Source organism: Equus przewalskii, chromosome 10 (genome assembly GCF_037783145.1).
Source record: "Equus przewalskii isolate Varuska chromosome 10, EquPr2, whole genome shotgun sequence".
NCBI classification, from domain to species: Eukaryota; Metazoa; Chordata; class Mammalia; order Perissodactyla; family Equidae; genus Equus; species Equus przewalskii.
In genome coordinates, this window is record NC_091840.1 from 59756027 (window position 1) to 59783770 (window position 27744).

The 27744-nt window shown below is 48.6% G+C and overlaps 2 protein-coding genes across 9 annotated transcripts in view; one reads left to right on the plus strand and one right to left on the minus strand.

Moving 5' to 3' along the window:
* The window catches only part of GID4 (GID complex subunit 4 homolog), a 27383-nt gene extending 14869 nt beyond the window's left edge, over positions 1-12514 (minus strand). Inside the window, exons 1-2 of the mRNA XM_008508171.2 lie at positions 11873-12514; positions 6440-6499 (exon numbers count right to left, since the gene is read on the minus strand). Of these exons, the coding sequence (XP_008506393.2) occupies positions 6440-6499; positions 11873-12061 (249 nt within the window). The 5' untranslated portion in view covers positions 12062-12514. The remainder of the gene's footprint in view (positions 1-6439; positions 6500-11872) is intronic.
* Positions 12470-27744, plus strand: part of ATPAF2 (ATP synthase mitochondrial F1 complex assembly factor 2) — a 22734-nt gene continuing 7459 nt past the window's right edge. For 2 of the 8 annotated variants that reach the window (XM_070563649.1, XM_008508159.2), the window contains exons 1-8: positions 12665-12826; positions 13236-13352; positions 20529-20573; positions 20822-20967; positions 22400-22497; positions 24125-24205; positions 26467-26594; positions 27081-27196. In XM_070563649.1, the coding sequence (XP_070419750.1) occupies positions 12694-12826; positions 13236-13352; positions 20529-20573; positions 20822-20967; positions 22400-22497; positions 24125-24205; positions 26467-26594; positions 27081-27196 (864 nt within the window). In that variant the 5' untranslated portion in view covers positions 12665-12693. Of the gene's footprint in view, positions 12827-13235; positions 13353-20528; positions 20574-20821; positions 20968-22399; positions 22498-24124; positions 24206-26466; positions 26595-27080; positions 27197-27744 lie in introns of all 8 variants that reach the window. The other 6 variants (XM_070563652.1, XM_070563651.1, XM_070563650.1 and 3 more) reach the window with 4 other exon arrangements.

A 27744-nucleotide genomic window follows, 5' to 3' on the forward strand; every position in this document is an offset into this window, starting at 1 on the left:
ACGTAACTCCGAGGGTGGGGTGCTGTTTTTGATGCTGTAGGATGGTTCACTGCTCTACAAATAGAATTAAGAGGTTCCTTTCCCTGGTGTGTTGAATGTCACAATAACGCCATATCATCAAATAAAGTATTTCAAAAAATATGGGGTGGACACCTAAAGCAATGTGTAACCAAACAGTTACCATTACTGCTGATATGTGGCTGGGAAAACAAGACACACCATGAAAGGGGCCTATGCCTCTCCTCGGGGTGGCTGTGGGCTTGTGGCACCCACGGCTGGCCCTATCTGCCTTATAATTGGACTGGAAAATGTACCTGGGGGCCCCTACATCCCCACACGCATTCTGTCCTCCCTTCAACAGCTTCCTTGTAACTGGGAGGCAGTCCGTGATCGCCATCGTGTGCGACATATGGCTGGGTGCTTCTACCCCCTCGCCATCTTTTCTCCACAGGCTGCGGTTGTGGATGTAGAATGGCAAGTGTCTGCTTTAGCCCAAGATATGGCCACAGCCCCCAATAATAGTGGACATGCAATAACTCTGCTAAATGAAGACACCTCCCAGATGAGACAAGCAGTGTTACAAAACAGAATGGCCTTGGACACGCTTACTGCAGCCCAAGGGGGGACCTGGGCCCTGATCACGGTAGAATGCTGTGTATATATCCCCGATTATGCCCCCAATGTTTCCTGCGCAATGGCCTCCTTATTGCTCACGTACGGGCCACTGACAACCTGTCCACAGACCTGGCATCTGCTAGGATACAATCCTTCCCCTCCACCTGGCGACATGTTTTCTTTGGTGTCCTTGCCTTTTCACTGCTTCTTTTATTTTCATGTTGTGCTCTCTACTGCTGTTGTGGACTCTGGCTACAGTGCTCCTCTGTGTCTGGCTCAAGGGAAGCCGCGGAAGACTGGCGCGATGAGATTGTAAGAGCCAGGCTGGCCCAGTGGTGCAGTGGTCAAGTTCACACGTTCTCCTTTGGCAGCCCGGGGTTCGCCAGTTCGGGTCCTGGGTGCAGACATGGCACCGCTCATCAAGCCATGCTGTGACAGGCGTCCCACATATAAAGCAGAGGAAGATGGGCATGGATGTTAGCTCAGGGCTAGTCTTCCTCAGAGAAAAGAGGAGGACTGATAGCGGATGTTAGTTCAGGGCTAATCTTCCTCAAAACAGAAAAGCTTGTAAGGGCCATTCGGACACAGGGCGGGGTGGAGTGTAGGGGCATTAGCTGGTGTGCCCCTTTAAAAACCATGTGTCCTTGAGGCTCCTGTCTGGGCTGTGCACCAACACTTACGATGATAACAGTCCTGGGCTCGGCCAACCCAGCTGCTTTCTCGTGGGAGAGTTAGCACCAAGACCCTCGCGGTCTGAGGGAGCACCGAGGCCCACCAGGGGGGCTCTGGTCCTCGGAATGCAGGTCATACAGGGACGATCCCCCTTGGCAAGCACACAGCCTTTGTTCCTCTGCCCACTTAAGCCAGCTTCTCTCAGGGGGCAGTAGTGGGTGCACACTGCTGTCCAGCTGGCCACCACTGCACCTTCCCTGTAAGTAACTCCCAATAAAGCCACATGTCTCATTCGCTGTCTCCGGGTCTTGTCTTTGGTCTTTCAGCAACCGATCCCGCACTGCTCACCCAGATGGCCATGTGGCGGAACACAACAATTCTTCAAATTTCCAGGTGTGGATTTTTTTGTAGAATACCTTGATATATGAGGGATACATTTAATTCTATCATATGAACTAAAGACAACTTATACCAGGGAAAATATATGTAGATCAGGTCTGCAGTGCAAAACCACAACCATAAAAAAATACTGTTGAAAAACTAAATAAGCTGTCATGCTAATTGGGTGCTCAGAAGACTCCTGTTAATTTTTTTCCAAATCCTTGGTGCCTCCTTATTACCAGTTGAACAAAAGGCAAATAAAATTAACGGAAAAAAAGTTAACATTAAAAAAAGTTTACCATTTCTCTGCATTTGTAAAAACAACGAATGAACCAAATGACCCCTCAGCCCAGCCTGCCAGCTCTGGTGTTTCTTGGGAGCACAGCGATGACGGCCACGCCTGACAAACCATGGGTTACGGTCCTAGCGTCCCAGGGCCACAGAGCAACTTGCTTTCTTCTTCAGACCCTATGTAAGCCCCTCTTGTTTTCTTTTTTTTTTTTTTTTACAGATTTTATTTTTTTTCCTTTTTCTCCCCAAAGCCCCCTGGTACACAGCTGTATACTCTTAGCTGTGGGTCCTTCTAGTTGTGGCATGTGGGACACTGCCTCAGCATGGCTTGACAAGCAGTGCCATGTCTGCGCCCAGGATTCAAACCGACGAAACACTGGGCCACCTGCAGTGGAGCGCACGAACTTAACCACTTGGCCACGGGGCCAGCCCCATCTTGTTTTCTATTAAACATCTACATGTTTAAAATAAATCAGTTCTGATAGCTTTGCCAATTCTCCCAGCTGGGTAGGCCATGTTGCTCAGGACCCTCCTGAGAGAGACTGCTACAGCAAAACCCAGGAAATGACATCGATGCACGGCTGTGGTGACTGAGAAAGCCTCATGATGACACTCCGCCAGGGCATTCTATTCTATTACCAGCGGATTCTGAAATATTACACATTTAACACTCCCCCAAACCCATAACCTCCAAACCCCAACATTGTTACTGGATTCCTCATATAGATATTTATATACAAAGCGGGAAGAAATTAAACACAAGACTGGGGCTGGCCCTGTGGCCAAGTGGTTGGGTTTACACGCTCTGCTTCGGCGGCCCAGGATTTTGCTGGTTCAGATCCTGGGCACAGACATGGCACCGCTCATCAGGCCATACTGAGACAGCGTCCCACATAGCACAACCAGAGGCAATCACAACTAGAATATATGACTATGCACTGTGGGGCTTTGGGGAGAAGGAAAAAAAAAGAAGATTGGCAACAGATATTAGCTCAGGTGCCAATCTTCCAAAAAAAAAAAAATTAAAGAGAAGAAAATTTCCTAAATGGAAACTCAATTTTTAAGGTATAAACTAAATTATACCAAGATGCTTTAGGAAGGAGTATTAAGGAAAAAAGACCTATGTTAAGTTAGCACCTGACTTGAGATTTTAAATTAAAAGCTATTTATATTGATTTTCTGAGTTATGAACTCTAATTTTTTTCAAAACTTCCACAAAGAGAGAGAAGAACAGGGGCCGGCCCAGTGGCATAGTGGATTAAGTTCACATGCTCCGCTTCAGCAGCCCAGGGTTTGCGGGTTTGGATCCCAGGTACAGACCTACACACCGCTCATCAAGCCATGCTGCGGCAGTGTCCCACATACAAAATAGAGGAAGATTGGCACGAATGTCAGCTCAGGGCTAATCTTCCTCACACACACAAAAAATAATGAGAGAGAACAAAATGATAAGGTGGTCCTATTAAATACAAAGAAAATACTTACAGTTCAAATCACTAGTTTTCCTAATGAATAATTCTGCACTGACTTCTCTCTAAAAAATGTTTTATGCAATATATCACGGTGACTAAAACTCTGAGAATTAAATAAAATAAATACCTAAGGAATGAGAGCCAATGTGTGCAGAAGTCACCAAAAAGACAAAATAGGTCTCAGGGCAGGACCAGGAAATTCAAACACTTGACTCTAGCCAAATTGGTGGTAATTTATAAAGTCCAACACAAGCCTCTGTCAGTGAAGGTGGGATGTCAGAGGGGGGAGGCACCACCGGCCCCAGCCGGCAAGCAGGGGAGGGCTTCATGGGGGGGGTCTGGCTGTCGCCAGGCATTTAGGCTGCCCAACCCACTCCCCTCACAGATTCCAGGCCCGCTAAAAACTGTCTGATGATGGGTCCGGCTTTCTAGGTAGACTTGCCTTCTGGGAGATTAACATTCCATTGGCCAGTAAGTCAGAGAGAACCTCCAGAACATGCATGTACTTCGTTTAGTAAGTGAGTAAACAAGCACTCTTGTTTACGTATCAGTCTCTTATGAGTTTGGTTAGTGTGACCTGTCTCCCTGGTTCCAAGCAAGTCTAGCACAACCTCAGCGGGAGCTTCCAAACCGTTCCAAATCTGTCTAGTGAGTGAGTGCAGGGCCTGGCTGTGACTCCCCAAAGGCTGGGCTCCCAGGCCCCATGCCAGCGGCGGGGGCCCTCCCCAGGGATGGTACCTCTCCCTCCTGGTCGCTGGCTCAGAACTGCAAAGAGAATGTCATTTGACACCTATTCTCCATGATTCTGAGATTTCATTTTCAGAAAGCACACAAACTTTAAAGCTGTGCTTACTTGTGAATGTGAGGTGGCTAAGAGGCAAATTATCTCCAATTTAATAATTTTCCATATTGTATACATGAGGAAGACTATGACTAAAATCCAAACCATTTAAATAGTTTTATTAAAATAAATTATGTTTGATATTTTGACAACTATAAATGGGAAAGCAAACAAAAACGGATAACTGTATTTAATAAAGTTGTAAAATCATGCAAAGAATTGTCACCCTTTTCTGCACTTTACTGATTATCTACAGCCGACCACGTATTAGATTTGTAATTTAAGAAGTTATTAAATAGTTGCACAATGCCATGACTATACTAAAAGCCAATGGATTGTACATTTTAAATAAATGAATTGTATGGTATGTGAACTATATTTCAGTAAAGCGCCTAAAAAAAAGTTATTAAAAAAGATGAATTCAAAGAATCCTGAGGCTTGAGCAGGACTTAGGAACCTCAGGGAGGACATGAGCCTTTCTCTGACTACATGCTGCGCCCACTGCTCGACCCAGAGCAGGCCACTCTGGGGAGGCATGTGCCCCTGAGGTCACTCCGCCTGCAGGCAGGAAGTGCTGGCCAGGAGGGACGGCCTTCCCATTCCAGTCGTGAACCTCAATCCTCCTGGGCTGACCCCCAGGGAAGGGCCGTGCCCACAGCACCTCCTCAAGGGAGCCTGGCTGCTCATGACTCAGAGGTGCTTCCCTCAGTAAGGGTTACTTGCTCCCCATGGGAAGTTCACAGCATTTCTGTACACGGTTTCAGGATTTTTACTGCTATTTACCATTTCTGTGCAGCTTCCTATAACCAAAATGACTGGTTTTGGAGCCAGTGTTAACATTCCACACATCAAATTTTGCTGGTTTCCTTATGAAGTTAAATGTTTATGTTCTGCACTCAATTAATAAATAATTTGGCTGCCTGCATCCAATAGGACACATCAACACTGCATTGTTTACTACATGTTTTCTACTGCTACAAAGTAAAAGCTTAGAGCCCTTCACTTGGCTTTCATCTTCAGCAAACTTCATAGGAAATTGTCACACTCCTACCAGAGAAGTAGGAGAGGCAGATGTAATCAAGGAGATGGAAACAATTGTTTCCAGACGGAGGTTAACCAGGGCCGCGGTTAGCATTCCACGTTTGTATCACAGTACAGCCTACCACTTGCTCTTACATTGTTTCCTCCTCACTAGCACAAGCCCCTGGAAGAGACTGAGCAGGTATTTTTTAATTATTTTTTTGAGGAAGAATAGTCCTGAGCTGACATCCGTGCCCACCTTCCTCTACTCTAAACGTAGGACGCCAGCCACAGCATGGCTTGACCAGCGGTGTGTAGGTCCGCACCTGGGATGTGAACTGGTGAACCCCAGGCCACCGAAGCAGAGCACGTGATCCCAACCACTACGCCACTGCACCGGCCCCCAGAACAGGTATTTTTAATTCTCATTTTACAGATGAGGAAACTGAAATGAAGAGAAACGAAAGGGCATGGAACCAGTAAGGGGTAGAGTGAGAATGTCACCTCTCATTTCCACTCATTTCCAAACCCTGCTGGGCTATAAAGACGGTGAGAAGTGCGAAGGCCAACAGGACCCTGCAGCCAGGTCAAGCCCAGGCCCTTGCTGTGGAGCGAGGCAGCCCGTTCACTAGCCTTCTTCCTGTTATTCACTAGTGCTCTTTCTTGCTTTCTCTATTTCCAGGAGTTCTGAGGTTTAAAAAGTTGTTTTGAAGAAAGGAAAACACTCTACATTTACGCAGTTACTTCTGTTAAGGATGATCACTGTTCATTGTTCCAGTGACCTGAGGGGTTGAAAGAACCTCAAAGACCTCCATTCTTGACCAATTGGTCCTTACCTCAGAAATCGTTAAACTTATGATGAGTGTGGTTGCTATATTCTTAATATATATTTTTTTCTCAAAAAGGGTTGAAAATAAAAAGTCACACTGTAACTTACTTACAAACTTTTCTTTACAGATCTGTGAATCTGTGTGCTTTCCAACAGGACACATCAAAACTGCATGCTTTGTGTTTACCGTACAATAACCACACTGAAACCAGGCGCTCGAGCCAGGCCTCAGAGCGGTGAAACTGCCTCCTCTCATGCTCTGAGACTGCTGAGCAAGCGTTCCACTTTCTAGTCTGCTTCATTTGAAGGAGTGCTTACCTCAGTCAGGCCTTTAATCTTCAGGTACCCACAAAGGTAAGAGTTCCCTGTGTCCACATGCTGGAAAGAAAGGACAAACAGCCTTGTTACAAACAGAGGAACCATCAGGGGACAAGCTGGACGGACTCTGGAAATCCACCTGTCCCTCGGTGAAAGGCACCTGCAAGGCCAGGCAGAGTAAGGGAGGCCTGGAGGTTGGTGCATGCCCAGAGCTCACTGGCCTTTGAGACCTTCGTGAGTCCTCCCCACCCACATGCCTGTTCTGATGAAGCAAACTGATCCCAGGACACTCTCAACTTCCTTCAGCTGCATATCTTGAGACTGAAGTACCTTTCTGGAATACCGAGCCCGCTCAAACCTCATTTCAGTACTGCCTTCAACACAAGTCTCCCGTTGGTCTACAGATTTTGTGCACTGCAAGGCCCTAGGCCTCTATGTCTGCCTGTAAACATGCTGTGATCCCTAACCTGGGCTTCAGTGGCTTCCTCATGTCTTTCTAGCCTATTTCTATCTCCATGCTGCTCAATCACTGGTCGAGCAAGTCTACCACTCCCCTACATTTTCACTACGTACCATCCTGCATTATTTCTTTATGAAATGGGCAGAATGTTCAGGAGAGGCATCTTACAAAGATGTAGGTAGTATAAATTTCAATTATGAACCAAAATGCTGACCCAAAATCTGAATATATTGTGAATGTTCACTCTGTCCCTATCATATATGGATGCCTGTATTTCTTGATGAAAAGAAGAGCCTAAAATAAACAGGGGTAACAGGCATAGATTCTGAGGTTTAGCAGTCATCAATTATCAGTTGCTGAGACACCGCCAGATGCCTACCCAACAACCAATTCCCTACTTTTCCACGCACGCAGGGCCCAGATCTTGTTCTGGCACCTACCCTGCCTCTGCAAGCCCTGGTCAAGCCTGAGGGATCCAAGGCAAATATGTGTCCCCGTCCCCTTGCGAGTCATCAGTTTAGGGGTGAGTAACCCAGTTCTGACCAATTAGATGAGTGTGTAAGTCTCCTGGATGCTTCTGAGAAAGATTTTGGCTTTGAAGGGGCTCTCTTTCTTCCCTGGTGGTGGCAGCATCCACACACAGTGCCCTGTCCTGTGGCAGCCGTCTAGAGACCATGAGGAAAAACAGGCCAGGAAATGCCAAGGATGGCAGCACAGAAAGATGGAAGGAAACAGGCTGCTGAATGAGCCAGTCTGGAACCAAGCCCTCTCTAAACTCCTTGCAATGTGAGATAAGAGGTTCACTTATTCTTTAAGCTATTTTGAAATGGGTATGGTTACTGGCAGCTGAACGCATACTAACTAGTACATTTCACCCAAATTTATACTCATCCTGAATGGGCAGATTTTCAGATTTCATGACAGTGGGATTCACTCAGAGAGTAAACCCCTAGAATTAAAGCCAAACAGGGTACAGTGGTACTGTAGCACATTGAGACTTTAATGTTAAGTGAGGTCTCATTTTAAGAAACTGGAAAGGTTTTGTGGAATTTATCAGACTCAGGGACTCCACCACTTCCAAATTACCCCATAAATCAAATACTAAGGCGATCCGCAAAAACTGTAATGAACCCAGTCAACCAGACGAGGTCAGCACCAGAGCCAGTGGGTTCAATGAGGCTGAAGTGCTCCCAGTTTTGGTGCTGTGACAAAGGTATTCCATGTGAAAACTGCAAAAGCATCTGCTGACCTTGGCACTGGACATTATCTAAAGCAGCTGACCCGCACTGACGTGGTTCAGCAAAGAACTTTTATTAAAGGACACACAGCTCTAAGCTGAGGCCTTAAATTTCATGGATGCAGTTCTCACTGCCTTCAACATAGTCTGGGGTTTCACAGCTGCTGGAAAGGGGATCAGGTGGCAAGGATATTTGCTAATAAGATTAAAAATTGAACTGTAAATTGGCTACCATTTTGCATGGATTATCACATGCTCAAGAATCAGAATTTCAGTTTGGCCTCCGTTCAACCACGTGTCTCTCTCATTCTGCCCAAATTGATCTTGATGACGGTTGGTGAACTCAAATACACCACAACTCAGAGAGCTTTAACCAAATGACAGGCCGGCATCTCCCTGAGAAAGAGAACAAGGCAAATGCTTAGCAAGAAGTTCTCACAGCACAGCTGTGTCCAACAGCTGCTCTTTTCACAGTAGCCCTGGCCTTCGCTTCACTCTTGGCTTCTTGGATGGCAGAGGAGAAAGAGAATAGTCATGGTAATACCAACAACAACAAACCCAGTCAGAATCACAAAGGTTTGAGGAACTCTTCAAACTGAAATCTCTAAAAAAGAAAGTGCTCAAAAAAGCACATGAAAAGGTGCACAACACATCATTAGTCATTAGGGAAATTCAAATCAAAACCACAATGATACCACTTCACACCCACTAGGATGGCTACAATCAAAAAGATGGACAATAGCAAGTGTTGACGAGGATGTGGAGAAACGGGAACACTCATACATTGCTAGTGGGAATGTAAAATGGTGCAGCCACTTTGGAAATCAGTCTGGCCCTTCCTCAAAATGTTAGACATAGAGTTACCATATGACCCAGGCATTCCACTCCTAGGTATACACCCAAGAGAACTGAAGATGTCTGTCTAGACAAAAACTTGCACAAGAATGCTCATAGCAGCATGATTCTTAACAATCAACAAGTGGAAACCCAAATATCCATCAACTGATCAATGGATAAATAAAATGTCATATATCCATACAATGGACTATTATGCAACCATAAAAAAGAATGAAGCATTGACATATGCTTTGACACAGGTGGACCTTAAAAACATCATCCTCAGTGAAAGAAGACAGACACAAAAGGTCACATATTGTATGATTCCATTTACATGAAATGTCCAGAATAAGCAAATCTTGGGGGAAAAAATTAGTGGTTGCATACAGTTGGAGGGGGGTGACGGCCAGGGGTATGAGGTTTCTTTCTGGGGTGGTGAAAGTGTTCTAAAATTAGACTGCAGTGATGGTTACACAACTCTGTGGATATACTAAAAACTATTGAATTGTACTCTTTAAAAGGCTGAATTGTATGGTATGTGAATTATATCCCAATTAAGCTGATATGAAAAAAAGAAAGAAAGCTGGAAAGAGGCTGAGTTATAAAAGGCAGAAGTATTCTAGGAAGGTCGAGTCCAAGAAACTAGTTCTGGCTGAAAAACCAGATGATGGGGCAATTCACATGCCACTGACTCGTCTCAATGATGGACAAACAGCTCACCAATCCAGATGTAGGGCAGCATTCCTGGGCATCACCACCACCCCCACCATCAGACATCCTACTCAAGTGGCTTCCAGCCGTCAGCCAGGTTTCTGCTCTGGGCTGCCCTGAGACCTAGCAATCGTGCACCAACCAAATCACTTCTTCCGCTGGTTCACAAGGAAATTGGCACCTGACAGGAATTCAGAAATAACACACTAATGACAGTAGCTGTCGGAGTAACCAAAACAGACTTCTCTTTGAGACTTAGCTACCCTGCCAGTTGTCCCCTACATCAGAAACCATCAAATTTAACAATGGGCACAAATTCAAGATCATTCCAAACATGGTCCACACCAGGGATCGCACTTCCAGAATTTTGTAATTACTTGCAAAAAAAAAAAAAAAGAAGCCTGTACCTTCATACTAAATTCTCACATTTTAAGCAAAAGGGAAGGGGTATCACTACGTGAGACATATAATTATGAAGACCGAAATATCTCAGCCACAAGTTTTTCACTTACAATAAGTATCATGGCTCATAACAGAAATATAAGTTTATAGACCAAAGATACAATTAACATGAAGATGTAGTTTTCCCAATCAAAAAAAGAGAAAAATACTTATTCCCACAAAACAGTAAGAAAAAAGAGGCTGATGAATGCAGTATGCAGAAAGAAAATGCACTCCCAGAGTCCTTCAGGTGGAAGACCTACTTTTTCAGAAGAGAGGTTAAGATTTAAAATTTGCAAAGGGCAAAGGGCAAGCCTAAGGAAAAGACACATCCTGCATCCTCTCCTCACACATGGGAGCCCTAAAGCAGCACACTAGGACCACAAAACTTCTCTAAGACCTTTCAAGGGGGAAAGCTGCTCGGAGGGGCTTCTGGGAACAGCGAAGGAAGCAGGGTGTCAGGCTAAGGACAAAGGGGCAGAGGGAGGGGGGAAGTGGGTCCTAAGGCAGGCAAGGGTAGGTGGAAAGAAAGAACGGTTTTGTAGGGAAGGGAGAGAAAAAGGACTATTAACCACTGTTCATCTCCTTCGCCTGGAAAAAAATGCCAAATGTGCCACCATTTGCATGAGAGGGGTGAGGGGCAGGAAAGGGCCAGGGCAGGTGAGGCTGTAGTTCCGAAGCTATCGGGGGCTGACAGCAGACAATCAGAAATCCAGGTCAAATGAGGGGAGGTGGATGGACATGAGAAGGAACTATCCATGTGAGAAATAAAACTGAGTGAGTTACATTTCCCAGTACATGGGTTTCAGAGATCAGGAGGAAGCCCTGGCTACGTAGATAAAAGTTAAGAATAGGGTTGCCAGGTGCTAAGGAAAGAGGAATATGAAGGTTATGAAGTGGGACGGTCTGGGTAGGGAGGCCAGGGAGCCTGGGAGCAGACTGGAAGTGGCCAGAGCACAGGGGTAGGGAGTATGAGAAGTCTGGGGCAGGAGGCCTGGGCGTCCCAGCCAGGAAGGGACTGGAGCAGTAGGGGGTCCCAGGACACAATTCCTAACATGCCGTGAGAAGTCCCACCCAGGAGCAGCCAGGATGTGAGTGCCTGGTCTTGAGGGAGGCCATGGGCCAGGAGTCAGTTGTGGGCTGTGGGCTCTCAGGCCCAGGAGCTAACGAAGTGAGGGTGCTCCCAGATCTGAGGGGGCTGACTAAGTTTCGTCCCAAAGATCATAGGAGGAAGAGGGGGGGCCCCAGGGTCTGAGGATTCCTGGTACCAGGGAAAGAGGGCAAGGAGGCATGTCTCAGGACTGGGAGAACCAGACATGGGCCTAGCCTTGGGGAGGGTCCCGAATCAGGAGAAACCAACGGAGAGTTCTTCACGATCTGAGAGGGAATGAGGGAGGGCTGATCTTGCGGCGACAGGTCACGAGGATGAAGGACCCAGGTTTGAGGGTGGCGAGTCCTAGGGGGCTTCCGGATCCCAGGCGGGCCGGTCCCGGGCTTCATGTCTGGGAAGTGTTCAAGGTCTGCCAGGAGCTGCTCACGACAGGCTCCGGGTGTGAGGGGGCAGGTCAGGGCTGGGGTTTGAAGAGTGTGAGACACCAGCTGGGCAAGTCCCGGGGGTGAAGCGCCGGCTGCAGGAGGCCTGGCGGCGAGGGCCTGGTCGCGGCTGCGGGCTCGAGGAGCCGGGGGCGGGCACGGCCCGTGAGCGCCGCGAGGAGGCCCTCGGGCCCCAGCCCGGCCCGGCGCTCACCTGCAGCACCACCTCTACGTCGTACGAGTTCCCCTTGCTCTTCTGGTGGCCGCGGAACTTGGAGCCGCTGTAGAGCAGGCTGGTGGCCACGCCGGGCTGCTGGGTGTTGATGGGCGGCGGCGGGATGAGCGAGGCCGCGGAGGCGGCCGAGGCACCGGCCGGCGGGGGACACTCGGTGCGGACCGGCATCGCGGGGTCCCCCGGAGCCAGGGCTGGGGGGAGGGGGAGAGGAACCGCCGCCGGCGCGCGGGAGCCGCGGAGGGTGGCAGGGAGGGAGGGGCTGGGGTGCGCGCGCGTGGGGCTTGGGGCGGGAGGGGCACCACTCGCCCACTGCCTGCGGACCAAGCGCTCCGGCCGCCACCGGGACCCCGAGACCTGCGAGTAGGGCCTCCCGGTCCTGAGCCGAGTCCCCCTCCCCACTTGCCCTCACACACACACCACCCCTTCCAATTGGCTCGGGCGCGCCCGGGGGGCGGGAGCAGGCTCATGCGGCGCTTCCACCCATTGGCGGGCAGAGAAAACACGTGGCGAGGTGCGCCAGGGACCCTCTGGGACTTGTAGTCTTCTTCCCGAGACGCGGCGTGGAGTGGGCGGGGCGAGGTGCGTTTGTGATGCTGATTGACCGGGGGTGTGCGCACGAGGCGCGCGGGAGCGACGGCGCGCCGTTGGTGTCATGCGGAAGATGGCGGCGTCCAGGGGTGGCTGAGGCTTCTGGGGGAGGCGGTGACAGGTTTCCGTACAGCCCGAGCGTGCGGCTTGGGGATCCCTTCACTCTGTGTTTCCTGCTCTCAGGTTTCGCGCCGGTCGTCCTTCCAGGCGCGATGTGGAGGAGCTGCCTCCGGCTGTGGGACGAGGGGCGCCGCCTCCTGAACCGGCCCCGGGGTGGCCTCATCGCCTCCGTGGGGCCGGGGCCAAACCCCCGCTTGCAAGCCCGGGCATACGCCCCCCTGACAGGTGAGGGAGGCCAGGCACGTTCCCTTTTGGCCAAAAGCGAGCTGGGCTAGGGTGGGCTGCGGGGTTCGGCCGTGCGGGCAGAGGTAACCGAGGCAGGGCGCGGGCTCCTGAGGTTACGCTGGTGAATAGGATGCTAGTTCAGATCGGGAAAGAAGCCCAGGCAAGGGCAGGGACCACCCTAGGGCACAAAGCGCGGCACGGCAGGACACAGTAATTGACATTTGGCAAGTGCATCTCTTCTCAAAGCTTGTGGCTTTCCTCTCTTCAGTAAGGAAAGAAGATGTCATCCTTGTTTTCAGGCAAGGAAATTCAGGTTCTGGATCAGGACTACGCCAAGGTCACAGAGCAGACTCTGAGAGTTTTAGGGAGGGCAAAGGTCGGCCTGTCTGACTGCTTTCTGTGTCCCCAGGACCCGGCACAGAAGGGGCCTGGAACCCCGGCAGTCTTGCATCTCGGCCACTTTCTCTGCAGGTTTCCTGGCCCTCCCTCCTACTGCCCTATCACCTAGGAGGAGGCCTACGAGAAGGTAGTGGCTCACTCTTTGCTTCTGGGGAGAGGTTTCAGAGTAAGAGTGGGAGTGACTCCCTTAAGTGGGTGGAGAGTAGTAACACTCTCCTTCCATTCGGTTAGTTTTTCTGTGCTGAGGGCGAAAGGCACTGTGGTCTCCAAGACACATACTTCTCACATGGCTGATGTTCACTGTCCAGTGCAGAAGGGTATGCGATCCTGATTAAACAGTAGCTGATAATATCCTGTGATAAGGGAAGTGCAAAGAAGCTGTGAGAACACTAAGAAGCACCTACTCCCATCTTGGGAGTGTTGCGGATCTAGAAAGGATCTTGGGTGAAGGGATGTTTAAGCTGAGTCTTGATAGATGAGTAGGAGTTTGGTGTAGAGAAGGAGGAGTGTTGGCGGCTAGAACATGTCCAGAGGTGACAGCGGGGATTGAGGGACCTTGGTGTAACAACGTCTGCTTTAGAAAATTTAGAACTCTGTAGGCAGTTTGGCATTGTGGCAGAAGTCCAAATCTGGGGTCTGATGCTGGCTGAACCTCTGAGGTACTGTGTGATCTTGGGCATGTGACTACTTCCTCTCACCTTATTTTCCTCTGTGAGTTGAAGGACTAGGTTGCCTCCGAGAGTTCTTCTAAGTCCCATAATTTTATACAAATGGGGAAGATGCAGCAGGGAGCTGAGGTTTCCCCTATCAGGGCCCAGGTGAAGGGCCTGGAAGTGGGCAATGAAGAGCCAGTAAAGAGGAAGAAGGAAGGGACTCTGTGATACTGTGATTTGTTATAGGAAATATGTATATATTTAGTCTTTGTCCTGTGCTGGCACACGTTTCCTAAAACCTTTGTAATTTACTAAGCAATAAGAGTTGTAGGATAATGTTTTGTTATAATATTTGGTCTTTTGTCCTGAAATAACTTCAGAGTGATAAAGGTGAAAGGAACATCTTGTTATTCATGACAAGCACCTTTCAACCACATCTAAGTTTATGTTAATGAGGTGACTTTTGGAAAGCCCCTAAGGATGGGGGCTGGTTGCCAGGGGAACCAACCACGAGATCGAGGGTTGGAACTTTCAGCCCCACCTCCTGATCTCTGGGGAGAGGAGAGGGGCAAGAGAATGACTTGATCACTAATGGCCTGTGATTTAATCAATCATGGCTATGCCTTGAAGCCTCCATAAAACCCCTGAACCTCAGGGTTCGGAGAGTTTCCCAGTTGGTGACCACGTGGAGATGCTGGTAGAGTGGTGCGCCCAGAGTGTGTGGAAGCTCCACACTCCTTTTTCCATTCCTTGCCCTCTGGGTCTCTTCCATCTGGCTGTTCCTGAGTTGTATCCTTCTATGATAAATGGGTAATCTAGTAAGTAAGATGTTTTCCTGAGTTCTGTGAGCTGCTCTAGCAAATTAATGAAACCCAAGGAGGGGTCCTGGGAACCTCCAAGTTACAGGTCAGAAGCACAGGTGACAGCCTGGACTTGTAGTTGGTGTCTGCAGTGGGGCATGGGGGCAGCAGAGGATGCAGTCTTGTGGGGTTGAGCCCTTAACCTGTGGGATCTGAAGCTGACTCCAGGTAGACAGTGTCAGAACTTAATTAAATTATAGGACACCCAGCTGGTGTTGCAGAGTTAATTGGTGGGAAAACCCTCACGCATTTGGAGTGCAGGGTGTCTGTGTGAGTGTGTAGAGGAAAATAAGAGTTATTTGTTTTTTTCCTTTACAACATCCCAGGGAGGCACGACACTAGCAAAGGGGACACATTCAGGAGTTCACTTAAGTTGGCACGAGCAGAGGGTTAATTTAGGTTAGTGGAGGCCACTTCCTGTTATGGTGGCACTTGATCTGCCATTTCCTTTTCCTTTCTACTGTAGACTTACTGGTTTAGGCTCTTGGAAGTGCCTGGCACACGGTAGCTAGTCAAACATGAAAGAAAATATGAATGAAGGAAAGAATGGAGCACAGCGGGAGGGCGGTACGTCAACCAGGCCTATGAGCGCTTTACAGACTTTACCAGTTTGAGATTCTGTGAATCTTTGTAGTAGTAGAAGATTAAACCCAAGTGGGGCCTTCTTGATGAAGACTTAGTTGGTCAGCAGATTGCACTTGGCTCCTTAGGAGTGGCCTTGCCATTGAAGGCTGTCGGGAGAGGAGGCAGTTAGGAAAGGGTCACCCAGGCGTTGGGGGAGACACTGCAGCAAGGAGACCTGTGTGAGGCTGCGTGGCCGTCTGTCTGTACCAGCTGTCGGAGCTCCATCAGCTGCTTAGGGGGAAGGAAGGTGTTGTAGAGAGACTGCATATCTGGCTGAGTGCAGTGCCCGGTGAAGTCAGGGCTGGAAGTCTTGTCTCCTCTGTTTACAAGGCGCCTATCACCTGGACAAGTCATTCAGCTTCTGAGAGCCTCCAGCACCCCAGAGGCGTTACCTGCCCTGTCTTCATAGAGTGGTTGTGTTGGGTTAAGGGAGATTCTGTAGGTAAGGAGTTCAGCCTTCCACCCGATTTTATTAAAAAAAGTATTATTGGAACACAGCCTTGTGCATTCCTTTACGTATCTCCTAGGGCTGCTGTCGGGACAGTGGCAGAGTTGACTCGGTGCACTAGAGACTGTACGGCCTGCAAAGCCTAAAATATTTACTCTGGCTCTTTACAGAAAAAGTTTGCCAACCCCTGCTCTGGGGGCTAGAGCAACTTGGAAACGAGTGTGTTTGTCACTTGCCCCATTTACATTAATTGCTATGGCAGATACATTTGGCCTGAAGAATTTTTTTAACAGCTTTATTGAGATATAATTCACTTACCATTCACTCTTTGAAAATGTGCAGTTCAATGGTTAACATACAGAATTGTGCAACCATCACCACAATCAATTCTAGAACATTTTTATCACCCCAAAACAAACCATGTATCCTTTAACTCTCAACCTCCCTCACCCTCTCTGTCCCTCTGGCGGTAGGCAACCACTACTTTACTTTCAGTCTCTAGATTTCCCTAGTTTGGACATTTCATATAAATGGAATGGGGTCTTTTTTAACTGGCTTTTTTTTTTTTTTTTTTTACTTCGCATGTTTTCAAGGTCTACCCAAGTTGTAACGTGTATCAGTACTTCATTCTTTTTCATAGCTCAATAATACTCCATCGTGTGGACATACCACATCTTATTTGTCCATTCCACTGTTGATGAACATTTGGGTTGTTTCCATCTTTTGGCAATTCTGAATGCTGCTATAAACATTTGTGTACAAGTTTTTATGTGAGCGTACGTTGTCATTTCTCATATATGGAGGAGTAGAATTGCTGGCTCAAATGGTAACCGTTTAACATTTTGAGGAACTGCCACGCTGCTTTCCAAGTTGGCTGCATCGTTTTACCTTTCCACCAGCAGTGTGTGAAGCTCCCAGTTTCTCCACATCCTTGCCGACACTTGTTATTAACATCTGCCTTTTTGATTATAGCCATCCCGTGGCAGGAAGTGGTGTCTCTTGGTTTTGGTTTGTATTTCCTTGATGATGGATGATGTGGAGCATCTTTTCATGTGCTTATCGGACATTTGTACATTTTCTTTGGAGAAATGTCTATTCAGATCCTTTGGCCATTTTTTAATTGGGTTATTTGTCTTTTTATTATTGAGTTGCAAGAGTTCTTCATATCGTTGACATGAAGAATTTTGATCCCTGAAACATTTGGTAGAAGCCGCCTTAGGATTATGGATAGAGGGATGCCCTGAGTCAGAACTTCAGCGTTCAGGTTTAAGGCCCACCAGATGGCACTGTTTAAAAAGATAAAAGGTGTTGAGACAGCTCTGAGAAGGCACTTCCTCTGTTCGTGGGGCACTCTGGAAGTTGTAGTTCTGACGCTTTGAGTCTTTCCAAAGTAAAGGCAAGCCCGGAAACTGAGGCTGGTAGAAAGACCGCTCACTGGTCCGTGAAGCCTGGAACAGGAGGAAGAGTGTCGGGGGAAGTGACACAGAAAACTGCCTGTTTCTTATATGGACTAAAGCAACCCCATAGGAAAAAGGGACCCAATGGACATTAATTCCCAAGTCAGCATTTTTCACATGAGCAGGTTTTTAAAGTTGTTCTCTACCTATGTAGCCTGTTTTCCTGTGGCCAGCTTTTTAAATTCAACACTTTTTCACATTCCCATTTCTTTGTATCTACATAGTGCACAAATTGTGTCTCAAAAGGCACTAAGTGTGTTTTTGCCACAGAAACAGATGTTCTGTTGAGGGCGTGATTCATTCTCAAAATAGACCTTAGTTCTGTGTGATCCTACAAGGCTAGGCTGTTTCTTTTGTCTTTAAAGATGGTGTTCCCGTTGCTGTCAGCCAGCCCTATATTCACAGAGAGTAAGGAACTTCACAGGCTTCTGGTCTCATGATTTGTCTTACGTGACCCAAGACCTTTGAAGGCCCAGGCAAAGAACCTCTGTCTTTTGACATTGGGGAGCATGGATCCCACCAAATGAATTTTCCAGATCCTGTTCTTGTTTGCCTATGTGAACCCCTTACTTGGCTCCCTCTGCCCTCCTTACTGTGACCTACCCAGCCCCCTCTCCCCAGATCTGGCCCCCACTGCGCTCTCTGGGCATCTCTAACCATCCTCCACTGGATACTTATGGTCTTGTCCTGACCATCTTTCTAGTTCTCCAAAACTCTGTGTCCTCTTGAAGCCCTGGACCTTTGTGTAAGCTGTTCTGCTAGAAACTACTTCCCCACACACCCATTCCAAAAACGAATCCATCAATACAGATGGGCTAACTCTTGCCTCTTCTTCAGGTCTCAGAGGAAATCTCACTGCCTGGAGGCAGCCCACGATCAGATTAGTCTTCCCAGCATGTGTTTCAGTGTTCCATGTACTTTGGCCATCACAGTCAGTCACTTCATTGTTTGGCTGGTCTAGTGTCCATCTTCCTGCTGGACAGTAAGTGCCTCGAGGGCAGGGGTGAGCTTTGAGTCCTATCTCGAGGATTTCCCACACTTGCTGCAGTGGGATTAGTCTTTAAACCTCGCCGCCCGTGGTCTGTCCTCCACGTGCGTGCTCCATGCAGACGAGTACCTTTCTAAGACATGCCCCAGCGTGCCCCACCTAAGTCTGAGGCCCGGCAGCCTTTGAGCTCCTTTTGCCCTGCTGTCATCTGTTTTTCTGCATGGTTTTCTCCTGTCGTGAGCAATTTTGGTTGCCTCTTCCTTGACCCTCCATCTGTCCCACTCCCTTCCAGTTTTTCCTTCTTGATCAGATTCAGAGGTGGCCCTGGCCAGGACATTAAAGCCAAGGCCTGACCAGCAAAGCAGAAAAAAAGACTTTCCTTATGGGAAGCCCCGCTATCCTGGCAGCTTGGGAAGGTTCACCTATCAGTTTCTGCCTGAGTCCACTGCTCGGCCCCAGGTCTCATGGGCCCATTTCCTGGAGCTTATGGGGCACTGGCAAGAATGCTCTCCACGGGCATTTCCTGCCCATGGGGTGGACCCTTCCCTCAGTGATGAGTCAGGGCTTTCAGAGCTCTTCCCACTTCCTGCCTGGCCTGGCTTTAGACCTGCTGCCCAGCCAGGCATTGCAGAGCATACTGAACATGGTCTGGATGCCTCGACGCAGGCCTCCATACCTATGTGTCCCCCACCCTCTGAACGTGACCTGGACAGCTTGTGAAGCAGGGAAATCTAAAAGCACCAGGGTGGTGTACACCTCGTATTTTAGTGTCAAATGTCTGAGAGAGTCAGTGTGATTTCGGATGAAGGTGGTAGGTAAATTGTGCCATAATAATACAGCATCATCTTGCTGGCCAGATCCGATCACTTTTTAAAAAAATATTTAAACTCCGTGCAGACAAGACTTTTTGTCTGTTTTATTCACTGTTTTATCCCTTGTACCTAGAACAAAACCTGCACATAGTAGGCACACAAATATTTTTTTTGTGAGAAAACAGTTTGGGCCTTAGTTTAGTAAGTGCAACCATGGAAATGTGGTTTTCGGCCCTCTGTATTTAAGCGTTAATGATAGCAAATGAAATTAACGAAAAAACTGATATGATGTGGAAAACATAAAATACGGTTTGAAGACCAGAGACCCCTCTCTAGTTCCCCTCCTCCCACGCACACTACCAAGTTATCCTGATGTTCATAGTCTGTTTGAATTCATACAATTTTAACTTTAGCTTGGTGGGGTTTTTTAAGCATTAAAAGAAGTTAAAAAACATTAAAAACTAATGAATCTCCTTTTCCTCCCAATACTGCATCCTTATTTCTAATAAGTAACTTTAGTTAGGGACTCCAACGGCTTCCGCACCCAATGAACACGTGAAAGAACAAACCAGTGAATGAACAGACGAGGGTGTGGGTTTGTGTTTATCGTAGATGGTGAAGACTGGGTTATGGGCTATAGCTTCCAAAATATGGCTCATTTGTTCTTTATTAGTTGATGGAATCCGTATAATTCCTTACAAGGTGCTCTTGGCTTTTAATCCCTTCAGGTAAAAGAGGGAGGAATGTGTTTACATTTTTATGTAAGATTTTATTTGTTACTTTCAAAATAAAACACAGGACAGATTTTCCCCCTTCTTAAAGGAAATGTTTGGAGTTCCTCTTGAATACACAAGCAAGCTGGTAAATTAGGTTAATTAATTGGATAGAGGGAATGGGAAATGCTCCTGAGATCTCTACTTACTGCCTGTGCACCACATGCATGCACACATGCACACACACATGCAGGCTCACGCTGATTTTCCACTCATGCCTTCTTAGAGGCAACGGTCTTGCCTGAAGTGGATCTCTGGCTTTATTGCATTCAGATACCATCATTAGATTCGGGCACATTTTGCTGTCATAGGGGCAGTGCTGGTGGGGGCAGCACAGAGGGAGTATGCTTAGAAGTTAAAGCAGAAGGTGCTGGAAAAGTCTGTCAGGTCAGACAGTCTGCAGCTTCGTGCTGCTGCGTGATCAGACTGTCTCTGGGCCTGGGGCCAGGTAGAGGCGTGACCAGCATGTCCTGTTCCTCCCTCAGCCCTGGAGAGTGAATGCCCTCCTCCCCCAGCTTTAATCAGAAGCCGTTGATTATCCCGCATAGCGTAGGGCAGACCTTGAATGGTGCTATGAAAATCAGGCCAATCAATCAGTATTAGCAGTAATGATACAAACTGGTCTTGTCACTTTCTGAGCTGACTCCGTGTTACCTTAAACTGCCTTTTTGAAAAATCTTTCTCACAGAAAGGAAGAGGTTTTATCAGAATGTCAGCATCACACAGGGAGAAGGTGAGTGTCTGAAATTTTGACTGCCTCTGTTTCTTTTTTTTTCTTCAGTGAATGAGTAGACACATTTTTCATCTCCTGCCTTTTCAGCAGTGAGATTACCCTTTGCGTTTTTGTCACGTGTTTCTGTAAGCCCTTGGTGAAGGAACTCAGAGTTGTCTTCGTCTTTACCAATTCAAGTAGCTAAATCTAGGAACGGTCACTTGATTCCACGTAACAGTCCCTGAGAACTTTTCATTTGCTCTTTCAAGGTGGCTTTGAGATAAACTTGGACCACAGAAAGCTGAAAACTCCCCAAGCCAAGCTCTTTACTGTTCCCAGCGAGGCCCTGGCCATCGCAGTGGCCACTGAATGGGACTCCCAACAGGACACCATCAAGTTCTACACTATGCACCTGGTAACAAGCTCACACGCCTACACCCTGATGCCCACTGGCTTCCTAGGGCACCTGGCACAGATTGAGACTCCTTTCCAGATTGTAATAAGGCCCTCTGGGGCGGGCTCCAGCCACACTTGCCTCCTTGAACGGACTGAATGTTCCCGCTTGTGGTCTGGCCCCTGCAGCTCCCCTGCTCAGAACACCCTGCTGGCTGGCTCGTTCCTCCTGTGGTCTCAGGACAGACGTCACCTTCCCTGACTGCCCAGCTGTCTTGTTTTCTACCTTGACAGCTGTTCCTTTGTTTCGTCAGCACTTACACAGTTTGTAATTGACTGTTTTATGTTTGCATGCTTATTGTCTGTCTCCTCCAATGCCTTGTAAGCATAGGGCGGGGCCATGTCTGTCTTACTCACCAGTGCATAGCCAGTCCCCTAGCGTGAGGTTTAGATGGCACTCAGTATTGAGGGCAAGAACCTGTGGGGGCAGGTGGGTGAGGTGAGGTCGACTCCCCTGGAGCCAGCCCCGGTGCAGACTGGGGCAGGGACTGGCTAGAATCTTGGGCTCCAGGCTCTGCAGCTTCCAAATGGGGACCTTGGGCAGGTTACTGCACCCTCTCAGCCCCACGTTCCCCATCTGTGAAAGGAGAGTGATAATAGCACCCTCCTCGTGGAGTGGTGGTCAGGAAGGGATGGGAGGATCCATAGAAAATCCTTGAGGTAGTCCCTGGCACAGAGTGAGTACTCAGTCGGCACTGGAGTTATTGTGATTGTCTTGGTCATCGCTGTCCTCAGCCTTGACATACATACCCAGGTGGGCTTCTTCAACATCTTCGCAGCCTGCTGCATGCTGGCCTGCTCCTTTGACTATCTGAGGCAATTAGGGTGATCAGGGCTACAAATTAATCATTAGAGGACCTGAGAAGGCTACTGTCGACAAGGCAGATCTGGAAAAATAATCCTGCTCCTGGTTTGGCTGATTTGTGGCCTGCTTTTGAAGGTGCCCAGGGAGCCAGCTCCTAAGCTTTTCCGTCATATTTGAGTTCCAGTAATGTGACATGTCTTATTTGCTGAATTTGATGTCTCTGGGCCTCAGTTTCCATATCTCTGAAATGGGCATATTAATAGCACCCACTCCAAAGAGTTGTCATGAGGATTAAATTAAATACAACAGAGCTTGGTAGTAAAGAGCATGCGGCCTTGGGCGAGTTCGTTAATCCTAGGGCCACTGTGAGAATCCCATGAGCTGTCGCACGCGACGTTTGGCGTGGAGCTTGGCTGCAGTCAGCTCTCAGTGGATGTGCTACAGCTGAGGTGCAGACACCTCGGATCCGGGGCTGGTGGTGCTGTCTGGTTCTCCCTGTTGCTGTGTGTTGGATGCAGTGTCCTCGGGGAAGCAGTGCTTTTGCCTGGGCCCAGCAGGTGGTGACAGGGCTCTCTGCCTTTTGATTCAGACCACACTGTGCAACACGTCTTTAGACAACCCAACCCAGCGAAACAAGGACCAGCTGATCCGAGCAGCTGTGAAGTTTCTGGACACCGACACCATCTGGTAATTGACATTTAGATGGGCATTCCCCTTGGACCAAGTGAGTCCCTTGGGCTGTTTGCCTCATTTGACCAGACAGTTATCAGCGGAAGAAGAGGCAGACCTTTTTCTTTTATCTCACAGGGCAGGGAAGGTGGTCTGCTTGACGTCAGCATTTAGCTGCCCTGCAAATCCCTAGAAGGGAGGACTCCAAGCTGCAGCAGTGTCAGAGCGCTGGGCACTCCCCTCCTGCAGCCTAGCTGCTGTCCCGTGGTCTAGGGATGGTGCTATAGACAGCTCTTGCAGGCTCCAGGACAAGGGGGTCACTTGCCAATTCCCAGTGGGGCCTCTGACCTGGGACTTCTTCTCACTGGCATAGTCTCATGTAGGCATCCTTGTCCTTACTTGCCAGCTTGGACACAGATGGTCAGACACTGATATTCAGGAGCTGGCTTCCTTCACTTCTGAATTCTCTCCTCATGTCTATGTTCTTTAGCTAACTGGTTAGTGACGTTGAAGGCAAGTTGCAGAAATAGCTGAAGTGGTTGAGTAGAACCATGTCACTGCCCTGAGTGCTCTAGAATCCTGCTTTGTCTCATGGATGGCACATGAAATAGCACTGTGGCCTGAGGGCAAAGGTGCCCCTGGAGAGGCGGCCAGTGGTGCCCTTTCTGAGTTACTCATCAGAAAGTCAACTCCATAGCGTTAGGGGCCGTTAGATTGCAGGGAACAGAAACTCATTCAACCTAGTTCAGGCAAAAAGGGTTTCCTTGAACAGTATATAGTGACCCTAATAGGAAATGAAGGATGTTTGGGCCACCAGGGAGGGGAAGCAGAAGATTGGATGGCAGAGCTCCTCCCTCTGCCCCTGTGGGTGGTGAGGGAGAGTCCGTCCACTCATCTGCTCCTCTCAGGAGCCCAGCTTTTCCTGCATACTCGTGATCTCTCCTCTCCCCTCTGCTCACACTAGACTGTGGCTTTCCACAGTGCCCACTGGGCTCCCATCCCATGAGGCCTTGCAGCTCAGCTCCCCTCAGCTGACTCCATCTCTCTATCTCTTGCTCAAAACAGTGGCACAGCCTGGCATCAAGTGGCATCAGGTGTCCACACCAGCAGCTGCTTCTATAGCCAGGAGGCAGGTGGGCTTATGCGGTGCAAGCAGGCAACTTGGTCTGTGGCCAAGGGCACAGTCTCTTGGAAGGGGTCAGGGTGGGTAGGGACAGTGACTGAGCTTCTGGCACAGCATCCTAGGATCAGGTGGGTGTAGATCCCGGGATACAGTGCTGCAAACTTTGGTCTGTCAAATAATCATGGGGGCATTTAGGATAGTGGTTCTCAAACTCAAGCTTACGTTAGAAACTGCTAGAAGGCTTGTTAAAAGACTGCTTGAGCCCCACTCCCAGAGGGTCTGATTCAGTAGGTCTGGGGCAGGGCCTGAGAATTCACATTTCTCACACGTTCCCAGGTGATGCTGCTGCTGCTGGCTCTAAGGCCACACTGAGAACCGCTGCTTTAGGGGAAAGCCCTGTCGGGCTGGGGTAGGGGTGGAGAAGATTTTTTTGCTGCTGTCTTTTGTGCTTTTCTGTTGTCTGTAACTGAATGAAGGAATTGTACTCTTTTATTAATGAAGGTGATTTTTGCAATGAATTAGCTACAGGGTGGAAGAGCCAGAGACATTAGTGGAACTTCAAAAGAACGAGTGGGACCCGGTCATAGAATGGGCCGAGAAGAGGTAAGATCTGCAGCCCCTCGGTGTTGGGCAGGCTGTTGGGGTCAGAGAGCCACGCTGGACAACCAGAGCCCTTAGCTAGTAGACTTGCTGAGTTCAGAGCGCCCTGGGCTCAGCCCCTCCCAGATGTCCAGGGAAGGGCTTGGAAAGATGCTCCTCATGTCTTCTCAGCCGCCATGCACCTGCCATCAGCGTGCACTCTGCCGAGTGTAGGGACAGCCCCAGCTCTGCCATGGTTGGCTGTGTGACCTTGGGCTAGTACCTTGATCTCTCTGAGCTTCAGCTTCCTTGTCTGTGAGCAGGGCTCACAATCCCTACCTCGTAGGGTGTTGAGAGGAGTAAACAAAGTGAGGCTTAGCATCTTGCTTGGCATACAGTAAATGGTCAAATTTTGGCAGTTACCATCTTTATCATCGTCACAATTGCTATTAAATTAAATCACAAAACAGTATGTATGATATGTACACACATGGAGAAAAGTCTGGACATCTTCCCACAAAATGACAGATGACATTTATCCTATGGATGTATGGTTTCTAGGCATTGATGATACCTAATATTTTCCCTTTGCAGGAAGACTCTTTTGTGCAAAATTGAACAGACTATTATGTGGTGGCAAAATAAATTAATTTCATTCCAAGGGGAGTTTCGAAGGGCTACTACCTCGGTACTACTGTGCCCACAGGATTTTTAAGCTTACGTGGAGTAATTTTTGGCATAGCGTCTTTCACAAAAGTGATGTCTGTCTCATTTGTATACATGTCCTGAGTGTCCGCAGTGTGCCAGGCATCCTTGGGTTTTATAGTAAAAGGCATCGCCCCTGCACTGAAGGATCAGATAAAATGTAACAACTACAGTACTGTGTGAGAGCTGTGAAGATATGATGTCATTTTGGAGTCGAATGAAATATAATGATAATTTAGGTGCCTGGAGATCTTTGCTATGGTGCAAAATTGTCGTCTTTTTGTGGCGGTTGAGATTTCTCATCCTTAATAGTTTACTGAAAATCTTGGCCATTTCCTATGTTCTATTTATACTATTAGAAATTTCAGCAAGAATATTTCTTTTCTTTTTTATCTGCTTTATCTCCCCAACCCCCCCCCGTACACAGTTGTATATCTTAGTTGCAGGTCCTTCTAGTTGTGGGATGTGGGACGCTGCCTCAACGTGGCCTGATGAGTGGTGCCATGTCCACGCCCAGGATCCGAACCCTGGGCCACCACAGCGGAGCGCGTGAACTTAACCACTTAGCCACGGAGCTGGCCCCAGCAAGAATATTTCTAAACCAGTGGGAAAAAATCAGTGGTATATGAAAGAAAATACAAAAATTGCTTTTACTCCATTGTGTTTTTCCTGTGTTTTATGTAGTTAGGATTATTCTAAAAAATGTATCATTCTTGAAGCCAGCTCATGTCCCAGACCAAAAACAATGCCTTATATATAGTAGAGGCTTGATAAATATTTGAAAAAAATGATTGAGGGGCTGGCCCGGTGGCGCAGCGGTTAAGTGCGCACAGTCTGCTTCTTGGCGGCCCGGGGTTTGCCGGTTCGGATCCCGGGTGCGGACATGGCACCGCTTGGCAAAAGCCATGCTGTGGTAGGCGTCCCACATAGAAAGTAGAGGAAGATGGGTGTGGATGTTAGCTCAGGGCCAGTCTTCCTCAGCAAAAAGAGGAGGATTGGCAGTAGTTAGCTCAGGGCTAATCTTTCTCAAATAAAAGAAATCTTTTATAGCCTCAAATGTGAAAAACTTTCTTAAAAGGTTTAAAAAGCAGGGGGCTGGCCTGGTGGCGCAGTGGTTAAGTGCACACATTCCCCTTTGGTGGCCCGGGGTTCACCAGTTCGGATCCTGGGTGCAGACATGGCACCACTTGGCAAGCCATGCTGTGGTAGGCATCCCACAAATAAAGTAGAGGAAGATGGGCACGGATGTTAGCTCAGGGCTAATCTTCCTCAAAAAAAAAAAAAAAGGTTTAAAAAGGAGGTAGCCTATGCTTTTGATGGCGATTCCAGGCAGCCACCTATAAGCGAACCTCCTGCTTGCATGCGTGCCCAACCGTGCCTTCATTCAGGGCAGTTTCTTGGTCCTCTGGCTTTGCTCTTGGACAACAGAAAATTATTAGGTCAGGAGGACACTAACCACAGTGGCAGTTGCTCCTAGAATCCACAAGACAGACCCTGAAGGGGCATACACATGCTCAGCAGTTTAGGACTTTGCTTCCTGGGCAAAAGTTGGGTGACAAGCATGATAGGAACATGCCCAGGCCTTTTCCTTTCAGATACGGCGTGGAGATTGGCTCCTCCACCAGCATAATGGGGCCCAGCATTCCAGCCAGGACTCAGGAGGTGCTCATCAGCCACCTGGCGTCTTATAACATGTGGGCCCTACAAGGTATGCATGGCACTTGCTGTGGGCCTGGGAGGGTGGGTGTGATGAGCCTGGGCATCGAAGCCCAGAGAGTCAAGGAGCGCTCTAGGGGGTGGCTCTGATGCTAACCCTCTTACTCAGTCTGAGAGGATGTGAGGAAGTTGGCTTCCTCTTCTTATTCACAAGTTTGTCTCGTTGGCCTGGCCCAGGTTACATGCCCATTCATGAACCAGTCACTGCGCCAGGTTCTGGTCTGAACAGCCAGGTTTAGGTCATGTGCCCAGCCCAGGTAGGGGCAGAGGAGGGATCACCCCAAGGAAAACCAGAGCGCTCTTGGAGAAAAAATGGCGACTGGATACAGAACTGGCCAAAAAGCGATGTTCCCTGCGACCGTTCCCACTTGGCCCTGTGCACCTTCCCTGTTCTCTGCAGGGACTCACAGGAGCAGGTCTGCAGCGGCCCTGTCTCAGGTAGGGGCCCTGGGCCCTGACTTGGCTTGTGTCCCTGCAGGGATTGAGTTTGTAGTGACCCAGCTCAAGTCCATGGTGCTGACCTTGGGCCTGATTGACCTGCGCCTGACCGTGGAGCAGGCTGTGTTGCTGTCACGCCTGGAGGAGGAGTACCAGGTGAGGGGTGCCTCACGTCCCCGCCTCACCCCCACCCCGATTCAGACTAACTGGGGGGGTGGCTAACCCATCTGTTTTTATGTAAACTTGGTCTTTACTACTTTCATGTACCAACAGAAACCAAAACTAAGGGCCAAAGTATTGTCAAGTAATAATAATAAAAAAATAATGGTAGTAAGTGCTGTTGCTCTGTTCCAGCACCGTGCTCAGCTCTCCCCTCATCACCTTACCTCCTCTTCTCAACAACCTGGTCAGGTGGGGCTGTTGTAAAAATTCCCATTTTACACAGGAGGAAACCAAGGCATGGGGCACACCCCTGGAAAATGCTGGAGCCAGGATTTGGGCCAAGGCCTTCACCCCGACTCTGCAGGTGGAGGTTCATGGGCAGATCGCCATCATTTGGGCCTGACACACCTGCAGAGCAGGTCCTGCTGGAGTGACTGGGAGCCACACTTGTGCTCTGACACAGGCTGAGCCTTCGCACCTGTGTTCACACAGTGGGCCATCTGGCTGGCAGGGGGTGCACAGGTCGCTGCTCTTTACATAGG